At 41.7% G+C, this 18,770-nt stretch overlaps 1 protein-coding gene across 2 annotated transcripts in view; it reads left to right on the top strand.

Moving 5' to 3' along the window:
• Nucleotides 1–18,770, top strand: part of LOC122562359 (sodium-coupled monocarboxylate transporter 1-like) — a 187,459-nt gene that overhangs the window by 70,155 nt on the left and 98,534 nt on the right. For both annotated transcript variants that reach the window (XM_088000753.1, XM_088000752.1), the window contains exon 8: nt 1,562–1,702. In XM_088000753.1, the coding sequence (XP_087856879.1) occupies nt 1,562–1,702 (141 nt within the window). The remainder of the gene's footprint in view (nt 1–1,561; nt 1,703–18,770) is intronic.

Below are 18,770 nucleotides of genomic sequence, written 5' to 3'. Positions count from 1 at the left end.
GATTAAATCAGGAAGTAGAAAGGTGAGAGGAACTAAGGGAAGTCATAATCATCTGAGAAGTGATGTTGAGTGATTTGTTGGAGATAAGTACTTGAGTCTGGATGGAGTTCATCCTAGGATCTGAAAATCAAAAATGGCTAGTGAGGTATTTAATACAATACATTAGTTTTAATTTTCCAAAACTTCATTGATTCAGGGAACGTCTGATTGCAAATAGCGAATGTAACTCCTTTATTCAAAATGAAGGGAAATAGAAAGAAGGAAACTGCAGGCTAGCTATGTTAATATCTGTCAATGGACAAATGTTAGCAGCTATTATTAAAGAATTTTTAGCAGAGAACTTAGGTAAGTTCAAGGTAATTAATCAGTCAACATGGTTTTGTGAGAGGGCGTCATGTTTGATTATTGTATTAATTCTTTTGAGGAGGTAACATGTTTTGTGGACAAAAGGGAATTGATCAATGTACTGTTCTTAGGTTTCCAGAAGATGTTTGATAAAGTGTCATATCAAAGTTTATTGGAGAAAATAAAATCTCTTGGTATGGGTAGCATATTAGCATGGATAGAAGATTGGCTGGCGAACTGGAAACATAGAGTAGGCATAAATACGTTGTTTTCATGTTGGCAAAATGTAACATGTGGTTTTGCTACATGGATTGGTGTTAGGACCTCAATTGTTTGCAATTCATATAAAAGACTTGGATGAAGGGACAGAAGTTGCCAAACTTGCTGATGTCACAAACATAGGTTGGAAAGTAAGTTGTGAAGAGGACTTAAGATGGATGTGCATAGTTAAGAGAGTGGGCAAGACATGAACATGTCCATTTTGGCTGGAAGAATAAAAAAGAAGCATATCATCTAAATGGTGAGAGGTTCCAGAACTTTGTGATGCAAAGAGAACTGGGTGTCCTTGTGTATGAATGTTAATATGCAGATACAAGTAACTAAGAAATATAAGTGATAATGTTGTCATTTAGCATGAGTGCATTTGAATACAATGTGAGGAGCTAATGCTTCAGTTCTACAGGGCATTGGTGTAACTATATCTGGAACCTGAACATTGTTGGTCACTTTATTGGAGAAAGGGTTTACATGCTATGGAATCATTTCACAGAAGACTTAACGTCTGGAATAAGTTTATTGTCTTTTGAGCAAAGGTTGGATGGACTCTGATTGTATCCACAGGAGTTTAGAATAGTTGAGGAGTAACTTGATTGAAATGTGAAAGCTCCTGAATTGTTGATGTGGAGAGGATGTTTCCTGTTACAGGAGAGTTAAGAACTAGGAATCACTGTTTAAAAAATGTAGGGATTGTGCTTTTAAAAAAGATGATGCAAAAGAGGGTTGTGGGATGTTGGAACTCACTTCCTGACAAAAGGCAGAGTTCTTGGTAGAGGTGAATTGTGGACCAGGCTCAAGGAGTGAATGTCTTACTCCTGTTCCTTGATCGAATGTTCGTATGTGCACCTTTTGATTTTCAGATGGATAACGTAAAGATAAAGAGAAGTTCTACAAGAGAATTAATAGGTGCTCAAATAATTGGAGAATATTTGTATTTTAGTTTTGATCCTGATCCAAGAAGAAGACATACATTTTGGACTGTATTAGTAGGAGGTACGTTTGGATGGACAGCAACGTATAGTTGTAATCAAGCGCAAGTACAAAGATACCTGGCTTGTAGGAGTGAAAATGAAGCAAAAAAGTAAGTTATCATTTAATTAAAATCTAAGTTTGAATTCTTAGTTATGAATGTGCTTCAACACTTTTATATATCTTGGATTTCTTGTGGAGTCCTTCATAAATTTGAAACTAATTACACTTCAGTAATTGATGCATTTTACTTATCAATAGACTAACAATTTTATCATGAGTCTGAACTTTGACCAGGACTGTGACTACACTTAGAACTTGGACTTTTGAAAATTTGTCAACATATTGCAACCACTACGTAAATCATTGAGAGTAATTTCTTTTCAATAGACACTTGAGCTTTATTTCATTTCACTATGAATCTAAATGTCTCCTGAAGGAGGATACTGGTTGGAATCTTGTGCTCCTGATTGTGGTGAGGCTGGAGACAGGAAGGTACATAAATAATAAATATTGGGTATTAGCATAACCAAACAATACTGACATCTTAATAAAAGGAAAATTTGACCAGTGCTGGAATTCTGAAATAAAAATAGTACTGGAGAAACTCAGGTATGGCAGGACCTGTAGAGAGAGAAACCAAGTTAATATTTCAAGTCCAGCAGGAGTCTAATCTGGAGCTCACTACTTTTGAAGTTGGCTCCTTGTGTCCACTAGAAGAAAATCATGATGACAGCTGGCGTATCGAAGATAAGTCCTATCCCTGTTCCCATAGAATTGACAAATAGTAACAGAGGAATGTCATTACCACAGTAGTTATCATCATAATAGTTGTGATAGTTTTCATATCTGGTTTTAACTGAGATGGTAACTGGGAGGAATTCTGCAGTGTACTGCAGCTTGCATGTCTCACACTTAAAAAGTCTGGACTTTCTCATTTAATGAAAACTTGTTGAACAACCTTAGATGCAGACACAGAAGTATATCAAGCTAACTGTCACTTAGAAATCTTTTTATGTGTGCTATCACGCTTGAACTATTAATGAAACCTTCATAAATAAAAATGGAAAGAACTGCAGATGCTATAAATCAAAACAAAAATAGAAATTGCTGAAAAAGCTTAGCAGGTCTGGCAACATCTGTGGAGAGAAATCAGTATTAATGTTTTGGGTTGTGACCCTTCCTCAGAACTGAATGAAGCCCTCACTTCGGTTTAATACATTCCACATTTGTCACCACTGTCTGAAATTATGGGCAACCTATGGTGAGAAAACAGCCTGAGAGATCTGTAGATTAGAGTTCTATGCCATTGTTGTTACGCCTGTAACTGCCACAATTTTACAGTTTCGTGGAAATGGTGTGTGGGTGTGTAGTGATCGGAACCAGGTGGATCTCGTCGAGTACGAGATCCTTGATTAGGGTTGTTTTCCTGGGCCATTCAGGAAGCCCTGGCTATAGAATGTAAATAGGGGATACATCTGTGCCTGACTGTCCCTGGAGAAGGAGCACGAATGTCTACCAACACCCTCTAAGTTTTTAGGGATAGGTGGGCACCGCAGGGAGTGGAGTGCATTATTTCCCCCTCCAACTCTATTTTGATTTAATCTCTGCCCACCCCTTCTCTGTTTGATGGCACAGCATTGCCCTCTGAGGAGGATACTGCTTGTCACCAGGCACTCTGGTGTTCCCTTTCTTCCTGGTCGTGGAAAATGAATAAAGAGCTATATACCCATTGTCTTTCACTGTGTCTCACAATTGCACGCGCACATCATGGGTGTTGGGGAAATATAAGCACTTCCGCCTAACTGCGGTGGGAGTAAGAAAAAAAAAGAAAAAAAACAGGAGATTTTGAATCTCCAAAAAAAAAGAAAGAAAAGAAGGAAAAAAATATAAACGGGGATATATCTGTGCCTGAGTGTCCCTGGAGAAGGAGCACACGGTGTCTACCAACATCCTCGAGATTTTCAGGGAGAGGTTGGCACCACAGGGAATGGAGTGTTTTATTTCCCCCTCTGACTCTATTTTGATTTAATCCCTGCCCTCCCCTTCACTTTTTGGATCACGCAGCATTGCCCTTTGATGAGAATGGCACTGCCTGTCACTGGCCACTGGTGTTCCCTTCCTTCCTGGTGGTGGAAATTGAATAAAGATTTAAACACCTGTTGTTCTTCACTGTGTCTCACGCCTGCACACACACATGATGGATACTGGGGAAAATATGCCGCTGTTAGGTGGTAATGTGTGGGAAATTTAAAAAAATTAACCAGTAGATTTAGTAGTAAGAGGCTAGGGTCCAAATCTATTGGCATGGAACTGGTTGAGAAAGATTCACTGAGATTGGCTTAATATTTTTGGTTCAAAAATGGCTGCCTCAGTGAAGTCCTAGTCAAATACCCAGGAGTTATTCAGGAATGGCTTGGGACTATTACTGGGGCCAAAGCCATTTTACATGTTGATCAGGAAGCAATTCTGTGATTTTGCAAGGCCCGCCAGGGACCATTTGCATTCCTGGCAGAAATAGAGACAATAGTCAGGAGGCTGGAGAGTGAAGGAATCATCAACCCAGAGCAGTTTGTGGAATAGGCAGCGATTATGAAACCTGACGGCTGAGTTTGCCTTTGTGAGGATTTTAAGCAAATGGTAAACCGCTTTTCACAGCTAGATAAATATCCAACCTCTCGTATACAGGACTTGTACAGAAAGTTGGCGGTGGGGGGCTGTCCTTTACGAAGCTGGATATGAGCCATGCCTTCCTGCAATAGAGACTGGATGAGGAGTCCCAAAAGTATGCCACAATTAACATCCATGATGGTTTCTGCCTATATACAAGGCTGCCATTTGAGGGTGTCATCAGCCTGTGCTGTTTTCCAGCGGGCCCTGGTGAACATTTTACAAGGGCTACCCCAGGTTGCTTATTATCTGGATGACGTGCTAATAACATGGAAGACCAATAAAGGGCCCTTGGAGAACTTGGACAAAGTGCTTAAATGTTTTTCCCAGGTGGAGGTATGCCCTAGAAAGAAAAACTATGTATTACACGTGTCCTAAGGGACCTACTTGTCGACAAAACCAGGTCACAACTGTTGGAAAATAAAGTGAGGGTGGTCAAAGGACGTTTCCTTGGGCAAGTGAATTATTATGGAAAATTCATACATAATCTGGCCTCCATCTTGGCACCCTTATACCTGCTATTGAAATAGGTTCAACCTTGGAAATTGCCGCATAGACAAGAAGTAGCCTTTAAAGAAGTGAAAAAGCAGCTATTATCATCTCAGATATAGGCCCACTTCAATCTGAAGTGAGAGGTGGTACTGACATGAGATGGCTCCCTAAATGGTATTGATATAATGTTGCCACAAAGGTGACCCAACACCCAATAGTCCCGGATCTTGGCTGATGCAGAATACAAATATGCCCAGATGGAGAAGGAAGGTTTGGCGGTCATCTTTGGTGTGACGATATTCCACCAGTATCCTTACAGAGGGAATTTGTCATAGTAACAGATCATAAACCCCTCCTAGGGCCACTGAAGAAAGACCATACGGCGCCCATAGCTTCCAATAGAACTCAGCAGACGCCTCTTATTTTCAATATGTACAGGTACAAGTTAGTACACTGTCCAGGGTGCTAAGTGGCTGATGTGATTGCCTTGATCTGCCTCCCACAGGCAGATACTCCACTGGTGGTCCCTCCCTGGAAAGTCCATTCTAGACATCCTTCCGGTTACTGCTGACAATGTCTGACTGTGGGCACAAAAAGATCCTGTCCTAACAATACTAAAACAGCTGGTGGTAATGGGGTCATCACAACCAGGATTAAAACATTTCTGGACCCACTGAGACCAGATCACTGTAAAGGATGACTACAGGAAGCAAGAGTAATTGTCCTGAGTAAAGGTTCCAACCTGATACTGGCTGAACTCCACTAGGTTCATCCAGGGGTTTCCAGGATAAAGATATGTCTGGTGGCCAAGGTTGGATGCTGACATAGCTGCGTTGGTGGGACAGTGCTCAGAGTGCCAAGAAGGACAAAAATAGTTACCAGTGATGCTCCCACATTTGTGAGAATGGCCGAGTTAACCCTGGATTCAGTTACATATCAACTATGCTGGTCCTTTCATGGGCTCAGTATTCCTGGTAATTGTGGATCCCCATTCAAAGTGGTTGGATGTATATAAAGTTTGTTTGGCAAACCTAGGGTTGACAGTTGAGAAGCTGTGCGCATCATTTGCGATGCACGGATTCCCAGAAATATTGGTCATGGACAATGGGACATGATTTACCAGCAGGGAATTTGAGTATGTCCAAAGTCAAATGGCATTTGGCACATAAGGATAGCTCCATACCATTCACCATCCAATGGTGTGGCAGGATGAGTGGTCCAAACAGGCTTAAAGAAGTAGCCTACAGCCTCACTCGACATCAAACTGTCCCAGTTCCTGTTTGATTTATAGTACCACCCCTCATACAACTGCAAGGATAGCTCCAGCAGTGTTGCTGATGGGAAAAAGACTCCGCACCAGGTTAAACCTGATATTCCCAGACCCCGGGGAAGAGTGTGAAACAGCAGCTGGAACGCCAATGCCGGCTGTCTGCTTCATGTAAATGAGAGAGAGAGAGAGCTTAATTCGGGATACAAAATTTGGTGCTGAAACCATATAAATGACCTTGGATGGGTATGAGGTGACATTGACGCAAGGTCAGCTCCTGTGACTTCCAAAGTTCAGTTAGGTGAGGCGATCCTGAACAAACATGTGATCATCTGAAAGCTGTTACCTCACAAAAGGGCAGGAGAAAAATATGCCTTGCCCCTCAGAACAGCCAGAAGGCCTGTCAGAAATCTTGGGTTCTCCCACTCCATCTAATGTCAGCATCCAAGATGGATGCAGTCTCAATAGACTTACCATCGGAAGAAGAGGAGGAACTTTCCCAAGATGCTCTGGATGCAAGAGAAGGGCTATGGTCTGGTACATGTCACTCGTGTCAGAGTCTGAATTAGAGGAACTGGATCTGGGGCGAAAATGTTGCAAGAAAATCTTCAAGAGAAAGACCAAGCCTACTTAGGAGGCGAGGGATGTATTTATTGGAACCAGGAACTTATTTGGGGTTGTTATCCTGGGCCAATCAGGAAGTCCTGGCTGACCAATGTAAACAGGAGATTTAGGTTTTCTTCAGTTTAGGGGACTGACTCTGCACTGGCTGGCCAAAGGCAGTGTCCTGTACACAGGTAAATAAAGGGTGACCAGTGAGGGATACTGGCCTTTGTGCAGTTATTTTAGGGCTGCTCACTCATGGTCTAATTGAGGCCCTGAAGTGTGCAATTAATACCTGTTTAATGAATTGAATTGAATTTATTGTCACGTGTACTAAGGAACAGTGAAAAGCTTTGTCTTGCGAGCAATACAGGCAGATCACATAGTTAAGTAGCATAGATAGTAAGTAATAGGTAAACAGCTGCAAAAACAGGTATAGGCGAATGTTAAGAGTTTGTGAGTCCATTCAGTATTCTAACAATAGTAGGGTAGAAGCTGTTTTGAAACCGGCTGGTGCATGTGTTCAGGCTTCTGTACCTTCTCCCCGATGGTCGATGTTGTAGAAAAACATTGCCAGGGTGAGATGGATCTATGAGAATGCTGGCAGCCTTTCCTTGACAGCGGGCCTGGTAGTTGGATTCTATAGATGGGTGGTTGGCCTTTGTGATTGTCCAGGCCGAGTTCACCACTCTCTGTAAACGTCTCCGATCTTGAATGGTACAGTTGCCATACCAGGTCGTAATACATCCAGACAGAATGCTCTCGATGATGCACCTATAAAAGTTGGCAAGGGTATTTGCCTTCTTGCCAAATTTTCTCAGCTGCCTGAGGAAGAAGAGACAGTGTTGGGCCTTTGTAACAAGTGCATCCACATGAAGAGTCTAAGAAAGCTTGTTGTGGATGACCATGCCTAGGAGCTTGACACTCTCCACTTGTTCCACCTCTGTGCTGTTAATGTGTAGAGGGGCATGAGTTACATCCCGCCGAAAGTCAATAATGAGTTCCTTTGTTTTGCTGGTATTGAGAGCTTGGTTGTTCTCAGTGCACCATTTTTCCAGGTCTTCCACCTCAAGTCTATAGTCTGTTTCGCCATCTGAGATTTGACCGACTATGGTGGTATAACACTTCATTTTGCAGCCATTTTGATTTTACAGATCACACTATATATGCGGGCAGGTATAATCTTGTGAGCTGCTGATCAGTGAAGGAGAAGTAGGAATGTTGGGTTCCTTTTCCCTGGCCATTTGTTCAGTTAGAACCCCAACAAGATCATGGACTGAGTTTGGAGGTGTTCATTGTTCCACTTCTTCCTACAATACTGGCTGATATGGTGTGGCACTGAGTCTGCTAGCTTATGGTCACTGGCAGCCCTCTGAGGCAAATGAAGTTCCACATTAACTAAAAGATTAGAGCAGAACAAGCTGGGCAAACTGAAGCAAGCTCGCACCCAAAATTTACTCTGTAGTCCAGGATGTCCACCCATTTCATATATTCCAGTTCAATGTCTCCCCATACTTCAATATATAGGCGAACCTTCAATGCAGCATCTTAATATATGACAACATGAGAGTTCTTGCCCTTATATAGCATTGGTATAAATAATCTGCTAAAAACCTCAGAATGAAGACATACACTTCTTTCTGCACTGCTCAAAACTCCCTGATATTTATACACATGGTTTTCAGTAAAACAAAGTCAAGAACATCTTATTGAGACCTTGCTGTCCCTGGATGGCAAACATCCAAAGAAATGTGCTGCTTTTTCTCCATTGTAGTGCTTTGTTTAGGTATGACTTGTGGATCAGTATTGCAAAAGATGCTTGACGACTTCAGGGACACATTAGGATTATGGGACATGGGTGTCCTCTTTCATGGTTCTTTATTCCTTGGAAGAATCTGCTTTGGTTAGATATCTCAAACTTGTTGTGTCAGAAGTGTGGTCTTCTCCACTGGCTCACTGAGGGGAACATTTAGAGCCGTAAGAGATGGCATGCCTGGGCAAGTCAATGCTCAGATTATTGGGATGACTGGGCTAATTTTAATCTGGGTTGCCTGAGCATGTGCAGATTACAAAATTTTCTGGTATACAATATGCATATTAAAAGAAATTACAGGATAAATGTATGAGTTTATCATTTTGTGAGAACTTGAGATTTCTTCCACCTTTACAAAGTTAAGGAAGAGAAAGCAATTGTAGATTAAAAGTCCAAAGCCCGTGTTTCAGTCAAATTAGGACATTGTATTTGATTAGTTTGTTAATTAGAAAGAATAAAACCCTGGTCTAGATGTATTGTTCAAACTTATTAAAGCATAGGGCAGAGTTGATGAACTAGATTGGGAGTAAGAAACTTAGATTAGAAATAACCGTGCCAAGCTTAAATAAAATTAATTACAGAGGAGTGAGGACTGAGTTGCTGGAATGGACTGAAAAGAAGTTTAACAGCAAAGAAGGTTAAGGAATAAGGGCAGACCTTGAAGGAAATAATTCATGACTCGCAATAAAGATGTATCACAGTGAAAAAGAAGGATTCTAGGAAAGGGATTTGCCAGCCATGATTAACTAGGGTTTAAGAAACAGTATCAAATTGAAAGGAAAAAATAAGACCATAAGAAATAAGAGTGGAAGTAAGGCCATTCAGCCCGTTGAGTCCACTCCGCCATTCAAACATGGCTGATGGACATTTCAATGCCACTTACCCACACTCTCCCTGTTTCTCTTAATTCATTACGCGATTAAGAATTTATCAATCTTTGCCTTGAAGACATTTAACATCCTGGCCTCCACTGCACTCTGTGGCAGTGAATTCCACAGGCCCACCACTCTCTGGCTGAATGTGCAATGCGGCAAAGATTAGTGATAAACTAGATGATTCAGAAAGTTTTAAAAATCTGCAAAAGATGAACAGAACAAAAGAAAGAGAGGGAAGATAAACCTTTGAGAGTAAAGTTGCAAGTAATATCAAGATGGACAGCAAGAGCTTCTTTAAATAAATACAAAGGAATAGAGAGGCCAAAGTGAACATCGATCTGTTAGAGAGTAAACTCTGAAAATAATAATGGAGAACCAGGAAATGGCAGAGGAGTTGAATAAATATCCTGCTTCAGTATTAATGGTAAAAGCCATTAATAGCATTCTAAAAGAATAAATAATCCAGTGTCAAAAAAGGAGAGGAAATGAATACACCAACTATGACTAGAGAAAAAAGTACTAGAGAAACTAATGGGACTAAAAACTGATATGTTCCATAACCTTGATGGGATGCAAACTAGAATATTAAAGAAAGTTGCTACAACGATAGTGGATGCACTGATGGAATGTCTTCCAAGAAACTGTAGTTCTGGAAATGTACTGGAGGATTGGAAAACTGCCAATATAGATGTAGTTATTCAAAGGTAAGGAGACAAAAATAAAGTATTGGCCTGTTTCTATATTATTCATCTGAGAGATTTGTTCAGGTTGAGGTTCTGAATGTAGGTTTGCTCGCTGAGCTGGAAGGTTCATTTTCAGATGTTTTGTCACCATACTAGGTAACATCTTCAATGAGCCTCCAGATGAAGCACCGGTGGTGTAGCCTGCTTTCTACCTCTATGTTTGGGTTAACATATAAATAGAAAGCAGGCTACACCACTTGTGCTTCATTCAGAGGCTCACTGAAGTTGTTACCTAGTATGGTGACAAAATGTCTGAAAATTAATTTTCCAGCTCAGTGAGCAAACCTACATCCAGGTTTGAGAGATGTGGGCATCACTGGCTGGCCAGCATTTATTGCCAGTCTCTAGTTGCCCTTGAGAAGGTGATGGTAAGCTGCCTACTTGAACCACTGCAGTTCACCTGCTGTGGGTTGACCCACAATGCCATTAGGGAGGGAATTCTCAGACTTTGAACAACAGCAGTGAAGGAAAGGATGATATATTTCCGAGCCAGGATGCTGAGTAGCTTCGAGGGGAATTTTGAAAGTGGTGGTGTTCACATATATCTGCTGCCCTTGTCCTTCTAGATGAAATAGTTGTAGGTTTGGAAGGTGCTGTCTGAGGATTTTTGGTGAATTTCTACAGTGAATCTTGCAGATAGTACACACTGCTGCTACTGAGTGTCAGTGGTGTAAGGAATGGATTCTTGTGGATGTAATGTCAATCAAGCGGGCTGCTTTGTCTTGGGTTGTGTTTCTTGAGTGTTGTTGAGTCTTGGGTCAAGATTCTTGAGTGTTGTTGAGTCTGCACTCATCCAGGCGAGTGGGATGTATTCCGTCATACTCCTGACTTGTGCTTTGTAATGTGGACAGGTTTTGGGGAGTCAAGAGGTGAGTTACAGTACTTCTAACTTCTGACCTGCTCTTGTAACCACTGTGTTAATGTGGAGAAAGTGAGGACTGCAGATGCTGGAGATCATAGTCGAGAGTGCTGGAAAAGCAAGCAGGTCAGGCAACAACCGAGGAGCAGGAAAATTGATGTTTCAGGCATAAACCTTCATCAGGAATGCGGCTTATGGGCCGGGGAGCTGAGAGAGAAATGAGAGGGGGTAGGGTCTGGGGGGAAGGTAGCTGAGAATGCGATAGGTAGATGAAGGTAGGGTTAACGGTGATATGTCAGACAGGAGGGGGGAGTGGATAGGTGGGAAGGATGATGGACAAGTCAAGAGGGTGGTGCGAAGTTGGAAGGTTGGGACTGGGATAATGTTGAGGGGAGGGGAAATGGGGAAACTGGTGAAATCCACATTAACCCCATATGGTTGCAGTGTCCCAAGGTGGAAGATGATCCAACCTGCATGTCCTTGGTAGATTGGGAGGGCAAGTTAAAATGTTCAGCCAAGGGACAGTGGGGTTGGTTGGTGCAGATGTCCCAGAGATGTTCCCTGAAACGATCTGCACATTGGTGTCCTGTCTCTCCGATGTAGAGGAGACCACATCGGGTGCAATGGATACAGTAGATGATGTGTAAATTTCTGTCAGATGTGGAAGGATCCTTTGGGGCCTTGGATGGAGGTGAGGGGGGAGGTATGGACGTGGGTTTTGCATTTCTTGCAGTGGCAGGAGACGAAGCTGGGAGTGGGTGTGGGCTGGTGGGGGTCGTGGATCTGACAAGGGAGTCGCGGAGGGAATGGTGATTCTGAAACGCTGATAGGAATGGGGAGGGAAATATTACCCTAGTGGTGGGGTCTGTTTGAAGGTGACGGAAGTGACAGAGGATGATGCAATGTATATGGAGATTTGTAGGGTGAAAGGTGAGGACCGGGAGGCTCTGTCCTTGTTGCGTTGGGAGGGGTAGAGTTCAAGAGCAGAGGTACGGGAAGTGGAGGAGATACGCTGGAGGGCATTATCAACCACGTGGGAGGGGAAGTTTCTGTCTTTGAAGAAGGAGACTGTCTGGGATGTTTTATGGGGGAATTGGTCATCCTGGCAACAGATATGGTGGAGACCCCCATACTTCCCATCTATTCACTCCCCACTCCTCCCCGACTTATACCTTCTCCCTCATCTTCATCTACCTATCGCATTCTCAGCTACCTTCCCCCACAGCCTCACCTCGCTCCCGTTTATCGCTCAGTCCCCCAGCTCACAAACCACATTCCTGATGAAGGGCTTATGCCCGAAACATCAATTCCCCTGCTCCTCAGATGCTGCGTGAACTGCTGTGCTTTTCCAGCACCACACTCTCGACTGCGTTAATGTGGTGTGTCCAGTTGAGTTTCTCGTCAATGATAATTCCCAGAATGTTGATAGTGGGGAATTCAGTGATGGTAACACCATTGAATGTCAAGTGGCGGTGGTTAGATTGTGACTTATTGGTAATGGTCATAGCCTGGAATTTGTGGTGCGAATGTTACTTGCCACTTGTCAGCCCAAGTCTGGATATTGTCCAGATTTTGTTGTATTTGAACATGACTGCTTCAGCATCTGAGAAATTGTGAATGGTGCTGAACATTGTGCAATCGTTGGCGAACACATCCACTTCGGACCTTATGGTGAAGGTCAAGTAATTCATTAAGCAGCTGAAGATGATTGGGCCTAGGAAACTACCCTGAGAAACACCTGCAGAGATATCATGGAGATGAATGACCTCCAACAACCTCAACCATCTTAATATGTGTCAGGTATGACTCAAATCACTGGGGAGTTTGCCCCCTTATACCCATTAATTCCAGTTTTGCTAGGACTCCTTAATGCCAACACTTGGTCGAATGCAGCCTTGAAGTCAAGGGCTGTCACTCTCACTTCACCTCAACTGACTTGATTGCAACTGTAATTGGAAAATATTAGCATGTATTTTAAAGGATATAATAGCAGATCATTCAGAATTACATAATGTAACCAAGAAAAGTCAGGATGGCTTCATGAAGTGGTAACATGCAGGATCGATAAAGGAGAAACAGTGGGTATAATTTATTTGAATAAACAGGAGGCTTTTGATAAGGTACCCCATTTTATGCTAGTTAATAAACTAGAAGCCAATTACTATGTACTAATGACTTGGATAAGTGAAGTGACTGTACTACCACTAAGTTTGAGGATCACTCAAAAGTAGATGAGAAGTAAGTGATGAGAATGAGGAACTGAGTATGTAGAGGGATATAGACAGGGTAAGTGAATCACAGAATCCCTACAGTGTGGAAACAGGCCATTTGGCCATTGACTCTACTCCAAATCTCCGAAGAGCATCCCACCCAGATCCATCCCCAACCTATCCCTGTAACTCTGTATTTCCCATGGCTAATCCACTTAGCCTGCATATCCATGGATACTATGGGCAATTTTAGCATGGCCAACCCACCCAACCTGCACACCCTTGGACTGTGAGAGGAAACTGGAACACCTGGTGGAAACCCACGCAGACATGAAGAGAATGTGGAAACTCCCACACAGACAGTTACCCAAGGCTGGAATGGAACCCAGGTTCCTGGCACTGTGAGGCAGTAATGTTAACCACTAAGCCAACGTGTTGCCCCTTTTTAAATTATGGTGCTGCCGGCATAATTACAGAAAAGTGCAGCAACAGTGAGGACTTGCCTCCCCTGACCCCCTAGATGTAATATAATGTGGAAAAATATGAGGTTATGCAAAGATTTGAGAGTCCTCATACATTAATCACAAAAGACTCATAAGTTCAGCAGATAATAGAGCAGGCAAATGAAATGTTCACTTTATTTCAAGGTGAATGGAGTATATAATTAGGATGTCTTATCTAAGAAAGGTTATACTGGTATTAGAGGCAGTCCAGATCAAGTCCACTGGTAGATCCTGGATATAAACAAATTTCCTTATGAGCAGAGGTTGAGTAGATTGGTCTCGTACCTATTTGGTTTAGATAAATGGGGGCTGACCTTATTGAAATGTACAAAACTCTTAGGTGGCTTGACGGGATAGATGTGGAGCAGGTGGTTCTAGGACCATATGGCGTAATCTTAGAACCCACAAACAGATGGGAGGGATTTCTTCTCTCAGTAGGTAGCGATCTACAGAATTCTTCCCTATGGAGGGCTGTTGAGGCTGGGTTATTAAATATATTTTCTAGATGAAATGAACAGATCTTTAATTAATAATGGAATCCAGGATTATGGGGAAAAGGCAGGGACCTGGAGTTGAAGATTATTAGATTATCCATGAGTTCATTGAATGGAGCAGACTGAGTGACCTGAATGACCTATTTCAGTTCCTGAGTTTATGACCTACTTTCTGAAACATCTTTCATGCAAGAGACAACCTGTGGATAAATAGATTAACAATTGTCATATTATGGATGCCTCACAACCAAACACTACCCATAGGAAGCAGAACAATTATCCATAGTAACCAAAAGATGGTAAATGGCCCTCAAGAGGGCATCAATACACTGCTGAAATAGGCAAATACTTGGATTAATCATTGAAATTGAGTGCAGAGATGTGCTAATTCATATATTTTAAGTAGAAAAATTGAGGAATAGCAACAGAAACTAAATGGTGAAGAAACAGAGAGGCCTGGGGTGTTGTTGGATACACCAACCTGACTTTGAAGTATATCACAATTATTTGGATGTCAAAATCATGGATCTCCCTACTTAGTAGAACTATGTTTGTCCTTATGCCACAAGGACTGAATTAGTTTAAGAAGACAGCTCACCACCACATTCTCCAGACAGTTAGGGATGGACAATAAATGCTGACCCAGCCATTGATGTCCATCTTTCCAGAATGAATAATAAAAGTTGGCAGGATAAGTTGAGAAGATTATTTTAAACAGTGTATGGAATCCTTAACATTACCTTTTAGAGTCATAAAGTATGGAAGGATGGAAGTTATGTTTGTGCAGAATGAGTTTACTGGAATAGTACCGGGATTAAGAGACTTTGGTTACATGGGACGATTGGAGAAGCTGGCCTTGTTCTTCTAATAGCAAGAAAATTAAGAGGAGTCAAATAAAAGCAACGTACTATGGATGCCAGAGATCTGAAATAAAAACAGAAAGCACTGGAGAAGCTCAGTACGTCTGGTTGTACCTGTGATAAGAGAAACAGGTTGGTTTCACAGGTTGGCGCAACATCGAGGGCCAAAGGGCCTGTACTGCGCTGTAATGTTCTATGTCCTATGTTCTAAGTATGAGAGAGTTCCTTTTCCTATTTAAGATGATGACCCCACAAGGACAGGAAGGATAACTGAAAAGCCATAAAAAGAGCAAAGGTAAATTATGAAAGAAAACCAGCATAAAATATAAAATGGATAGCAAAAGCTTCGAAAAGTACATCAAAAGGAAGAGAGCAGTTAAAGTGAATATCGGTCCTTTGAGGGATGAGACTAGGGAATTAATACTGGGAAACACAGAAATGGCAGAATCACTAAATCAATATTTTGCTTCAGTTTTCACAGTGCAGGACACTCGTACGGTTCCAACTGTACAGGTAATGCAAAGGTTCTGAAAATGTTTGAGGAACTGAGAACAATCATCACCACTAGGGAGAAAGTAATATTGGGGTTCGAGTCATACAATCATTGTTATGATACGGAGGTCGAACCTCTCTGCTAATTAAACCAAACACCCAGAAAGGTTCACCTCACCTCGTAATCTATTAAAATGAGTGACAAAGAACTTCTAAATTCTACTGTTTAAAGTAAAATAACAATTTATTTTCTTAACTCTCGTAGTGAACACTAAGCAACAATTATTCACAAGTCTAAATCCCTCTTTTCCTAAGTACTTACTATCTGACTCCAACTGTATAAAAATATGCTGTTTCAATAATCCACTTATTAAACATTGCATTAACTTAATCTCAAGACCACACAGTCTCTATTTTCTCCGCTATCTTCAATCTTCTGGCTGCTCATCTCCCTGGGTTGTCTTCTTTCTTTTTTTTACTGCTGGTACGTTCTACATGAAAAGATATTTTCTAATTTCCTTGAGAACAAGATGTTAGATGGGCAGTTAGTTCTCTGGCTCTACAGCAATTGCTCAGTTGTTCAATGGCAGTTACTCTCCCTCTAATTTTCAAAATACTGTGTTTATATACTCCCCCATGACACATTAAATTCTTATTATTTAATTGGTTTCCAGGTCTCAAAACAATAAAATTCAAATTCTTTGACTTTTAGTATCCTGGGCATTATTTAAACAAATTGGTTAAATTCGAATTGTTGCCAAAACAACAACCAAAACTCAGGTATCCATTGAACTTGCAGCATGGGTTGGTACCTGGGACTTCGATGTTTTGGCCATTTCGGAGACATGGATAGAGCAGGGACAGGAGTGGTTGTTGCAGGTTCCGGGATTGAGATGTTTCAATAAGAATGGAGAAGATGGTAAAAAAGGGGGAGGTATGGCATTGTTAGTCAAGGAGTAAGTGAGGACTGCAGATGCTGGAGATCAGAGCTGAAAATGTGTTGCTGGAAAAGTGCAGCAGATCAAGCAGCATCCAAGGAGCAGGAGAATCGACGTTTCGGGCATGAGCCCGAAACGTCGATTCTCCTACTCCTTGGATGCTGCCTGACTTGCTGCGCTTTTCCAGCAACACATTTTCAGCATTGTTAGTCAAGGACAGTATTACGGTAGCAGAAGGGATGTTTGAGGACTTGTCTACTGAGGTAGTATGGGCTGAAGTTAGAAATGGAAAAGGAGAGGTCACCCTGTTGGGAGTTTTCTATAGGCCTCCGAATATTTCCAGAAATGTAGAGGAAAGGATAGCAAAGATACTTCTGGAAAGGAGCGTGAGTAATAGGGTAGTTATTATGGGGGACTTTAACCTTCCAAATATTGACTGGGAATACTACATTTCGAGTACTTTAGATGGGTCAGCTTTTGTTCAATGTGTGCAGGATGGTTTCCAGACACAATATGTAGACAAGCCAACAAGGGGCGAGGCCACATTGGATTTAGTACTGGGTAATGAACCTGGCCAGGTGTGAGATTTGGAGATAGGTGAGCACTGTGGTAATAGCGACCACAATCCGGTTATGTTTACTTTAGTGTTGGAAAAGGATAGGCATATAACGCAGGGCAATAATTATTGCTGGGAAAGGCAATTGTGATGCGAGTAGGCAACATTTAGGATGCATAGGATGGAGAAGCAAACTGCAGAGGATGGGCACAATTGAAATGTGGAGCTTATTCAAGGACTAGCTACTGCGTGTATGTACCTGTCAGGTAGGGAGGAAGTGATCGAGCGAGGGAGCCGTGGTTTACTAAAGAAGTTGAATCTCTTGTTAAGACGAAGAAGAAGGCTTATGTTAGGAGAGACATGAAGGCTCAGTTAGGATGCTTGAGAGTTACAAGTTAGCCAGGAAAGACTTAAAGAGAGAGCTAAGAAGAGCCAGGAGGGGCCATGAGAAGTTGTTGGCAAGTAGGATCAAGGAAAATCCTAAAGCTTTCTATAGATATATCAGGAATAAAAGAATGGCTAGAGAATGATTAGTGCCAATCAAGGATAGTAGTGGAAATTTATGTGTGGAGTCTGAGGAGATAGGGGAAGCTCTAAATGAATATCTTTTGTCAGTGTTCACACTGGAAAAAGATAATGTTTTCGAGGAAAATACTGAAAGACAGGCTGCTAGATTAGACAGGATTAGACAGTCCAATATGGACTGAAGCTCTTTTGAGGAAAGGCTGAGGGACTTGAGGCTGTTTTCGTTACAAAAAAGAAAGCTGAGAGATGACTTAATTGAGACATACAAGATCATCAGAGGATTAGATAAGGTGGACAGTAAGAGCCTTTTTCCTTGGATGGTGATGGCTAGCACGAGGGGACATAGCTTTAAATTGAGGGGAGATAGATATCGGACGATGTCAGAGGTAGTTTCTTTACTCAGAGAGAAGGAGGGCTGTGGAATGCACTGCCTGCATCAGTAGTAGACTCACCAATTTTTAGGGCATTTAAATGGTCAATGGGTAAACATATGGATGAAAATGAAATTGTGTAAGATAGATGGGCTTCAGATGGTTTCACAGGTTGGCGCTATGTCAAGGGCTGAAGGACCTGTACTGCGCTGTAATGTTCTATGTTAACAGTCAAATATTACATTTGGAATAGCCTGACCTTTAGCTGGCAGCTGTGGCTGTACTTTAAATTCAGAAAAGCTCTTTCTATCTTAAAGTGACCATAGGTGCTTTCGACTTCATAATTTCAGTCCAATTCGTCCATGCAGACAAGTTCCCAGGGCCCAATGGCCTACATCCTATGTTCTTAAAGGAAGTGGCAGCAGAGATAATGTTGGTTATAATATTCCAAAATTCCCTGAATATGGGAAATGTTCCAATGGACTTGAAAAATACTGATGTTCACACCGTTATTCAAAAAAGGAGGGAAACAGAAAGTAGGAAACTACAGACCAGTTAGTTTAACATACGTTATTGGGAAATTGTTAGAATCCATTATTAAGGAAGTAACAGCAGAACATTTCTGATGCCGTGCAATCTATCAAACTAAGCTTGACTATATGAATCATGTTTGACTAATTTGCTAGTTCTTTGAAGATATAACATGCAGTGTGGAGAATAAGGATCCTGTAGGTATAGTATGCCAGAAGGCATTTGATAAGATGCCACACAAAAGGTTATTACACAACGTAAAATCACATGGGGTTGGGAGTAATTTATTAGCTTGAGTAGAGGATTGCTTAACAACAGAAAACAGACAGTTGAGATACATAGGTTTTTTTATTTGGAAAGATACGACAAGTGGAGTGC

Source organism: Chiloscyllium plagiosum, unplaced genomic scaffold, assembly GCF_037043375.1.
Source record: "Chiloscyllium plagiosum isolate Xiang-an unplaced genomic scaffold, Cpla_swu_hap1 HiC_scaffold_25, whole genome shotgun sequence".
Lineage (NCBI taxonomy): Eukaryota > Metazoa > Chordata > Chondrichthyes > Orectolobiformes > Hemiscylliidae > Chiloscyllium > Chiloscyllium plagiosum.
The sequence above is the reverse complement of the archived record's forward strand: the minus strand, read 5'-3'. Positions and strand labels throughout refer to the sequence as shown.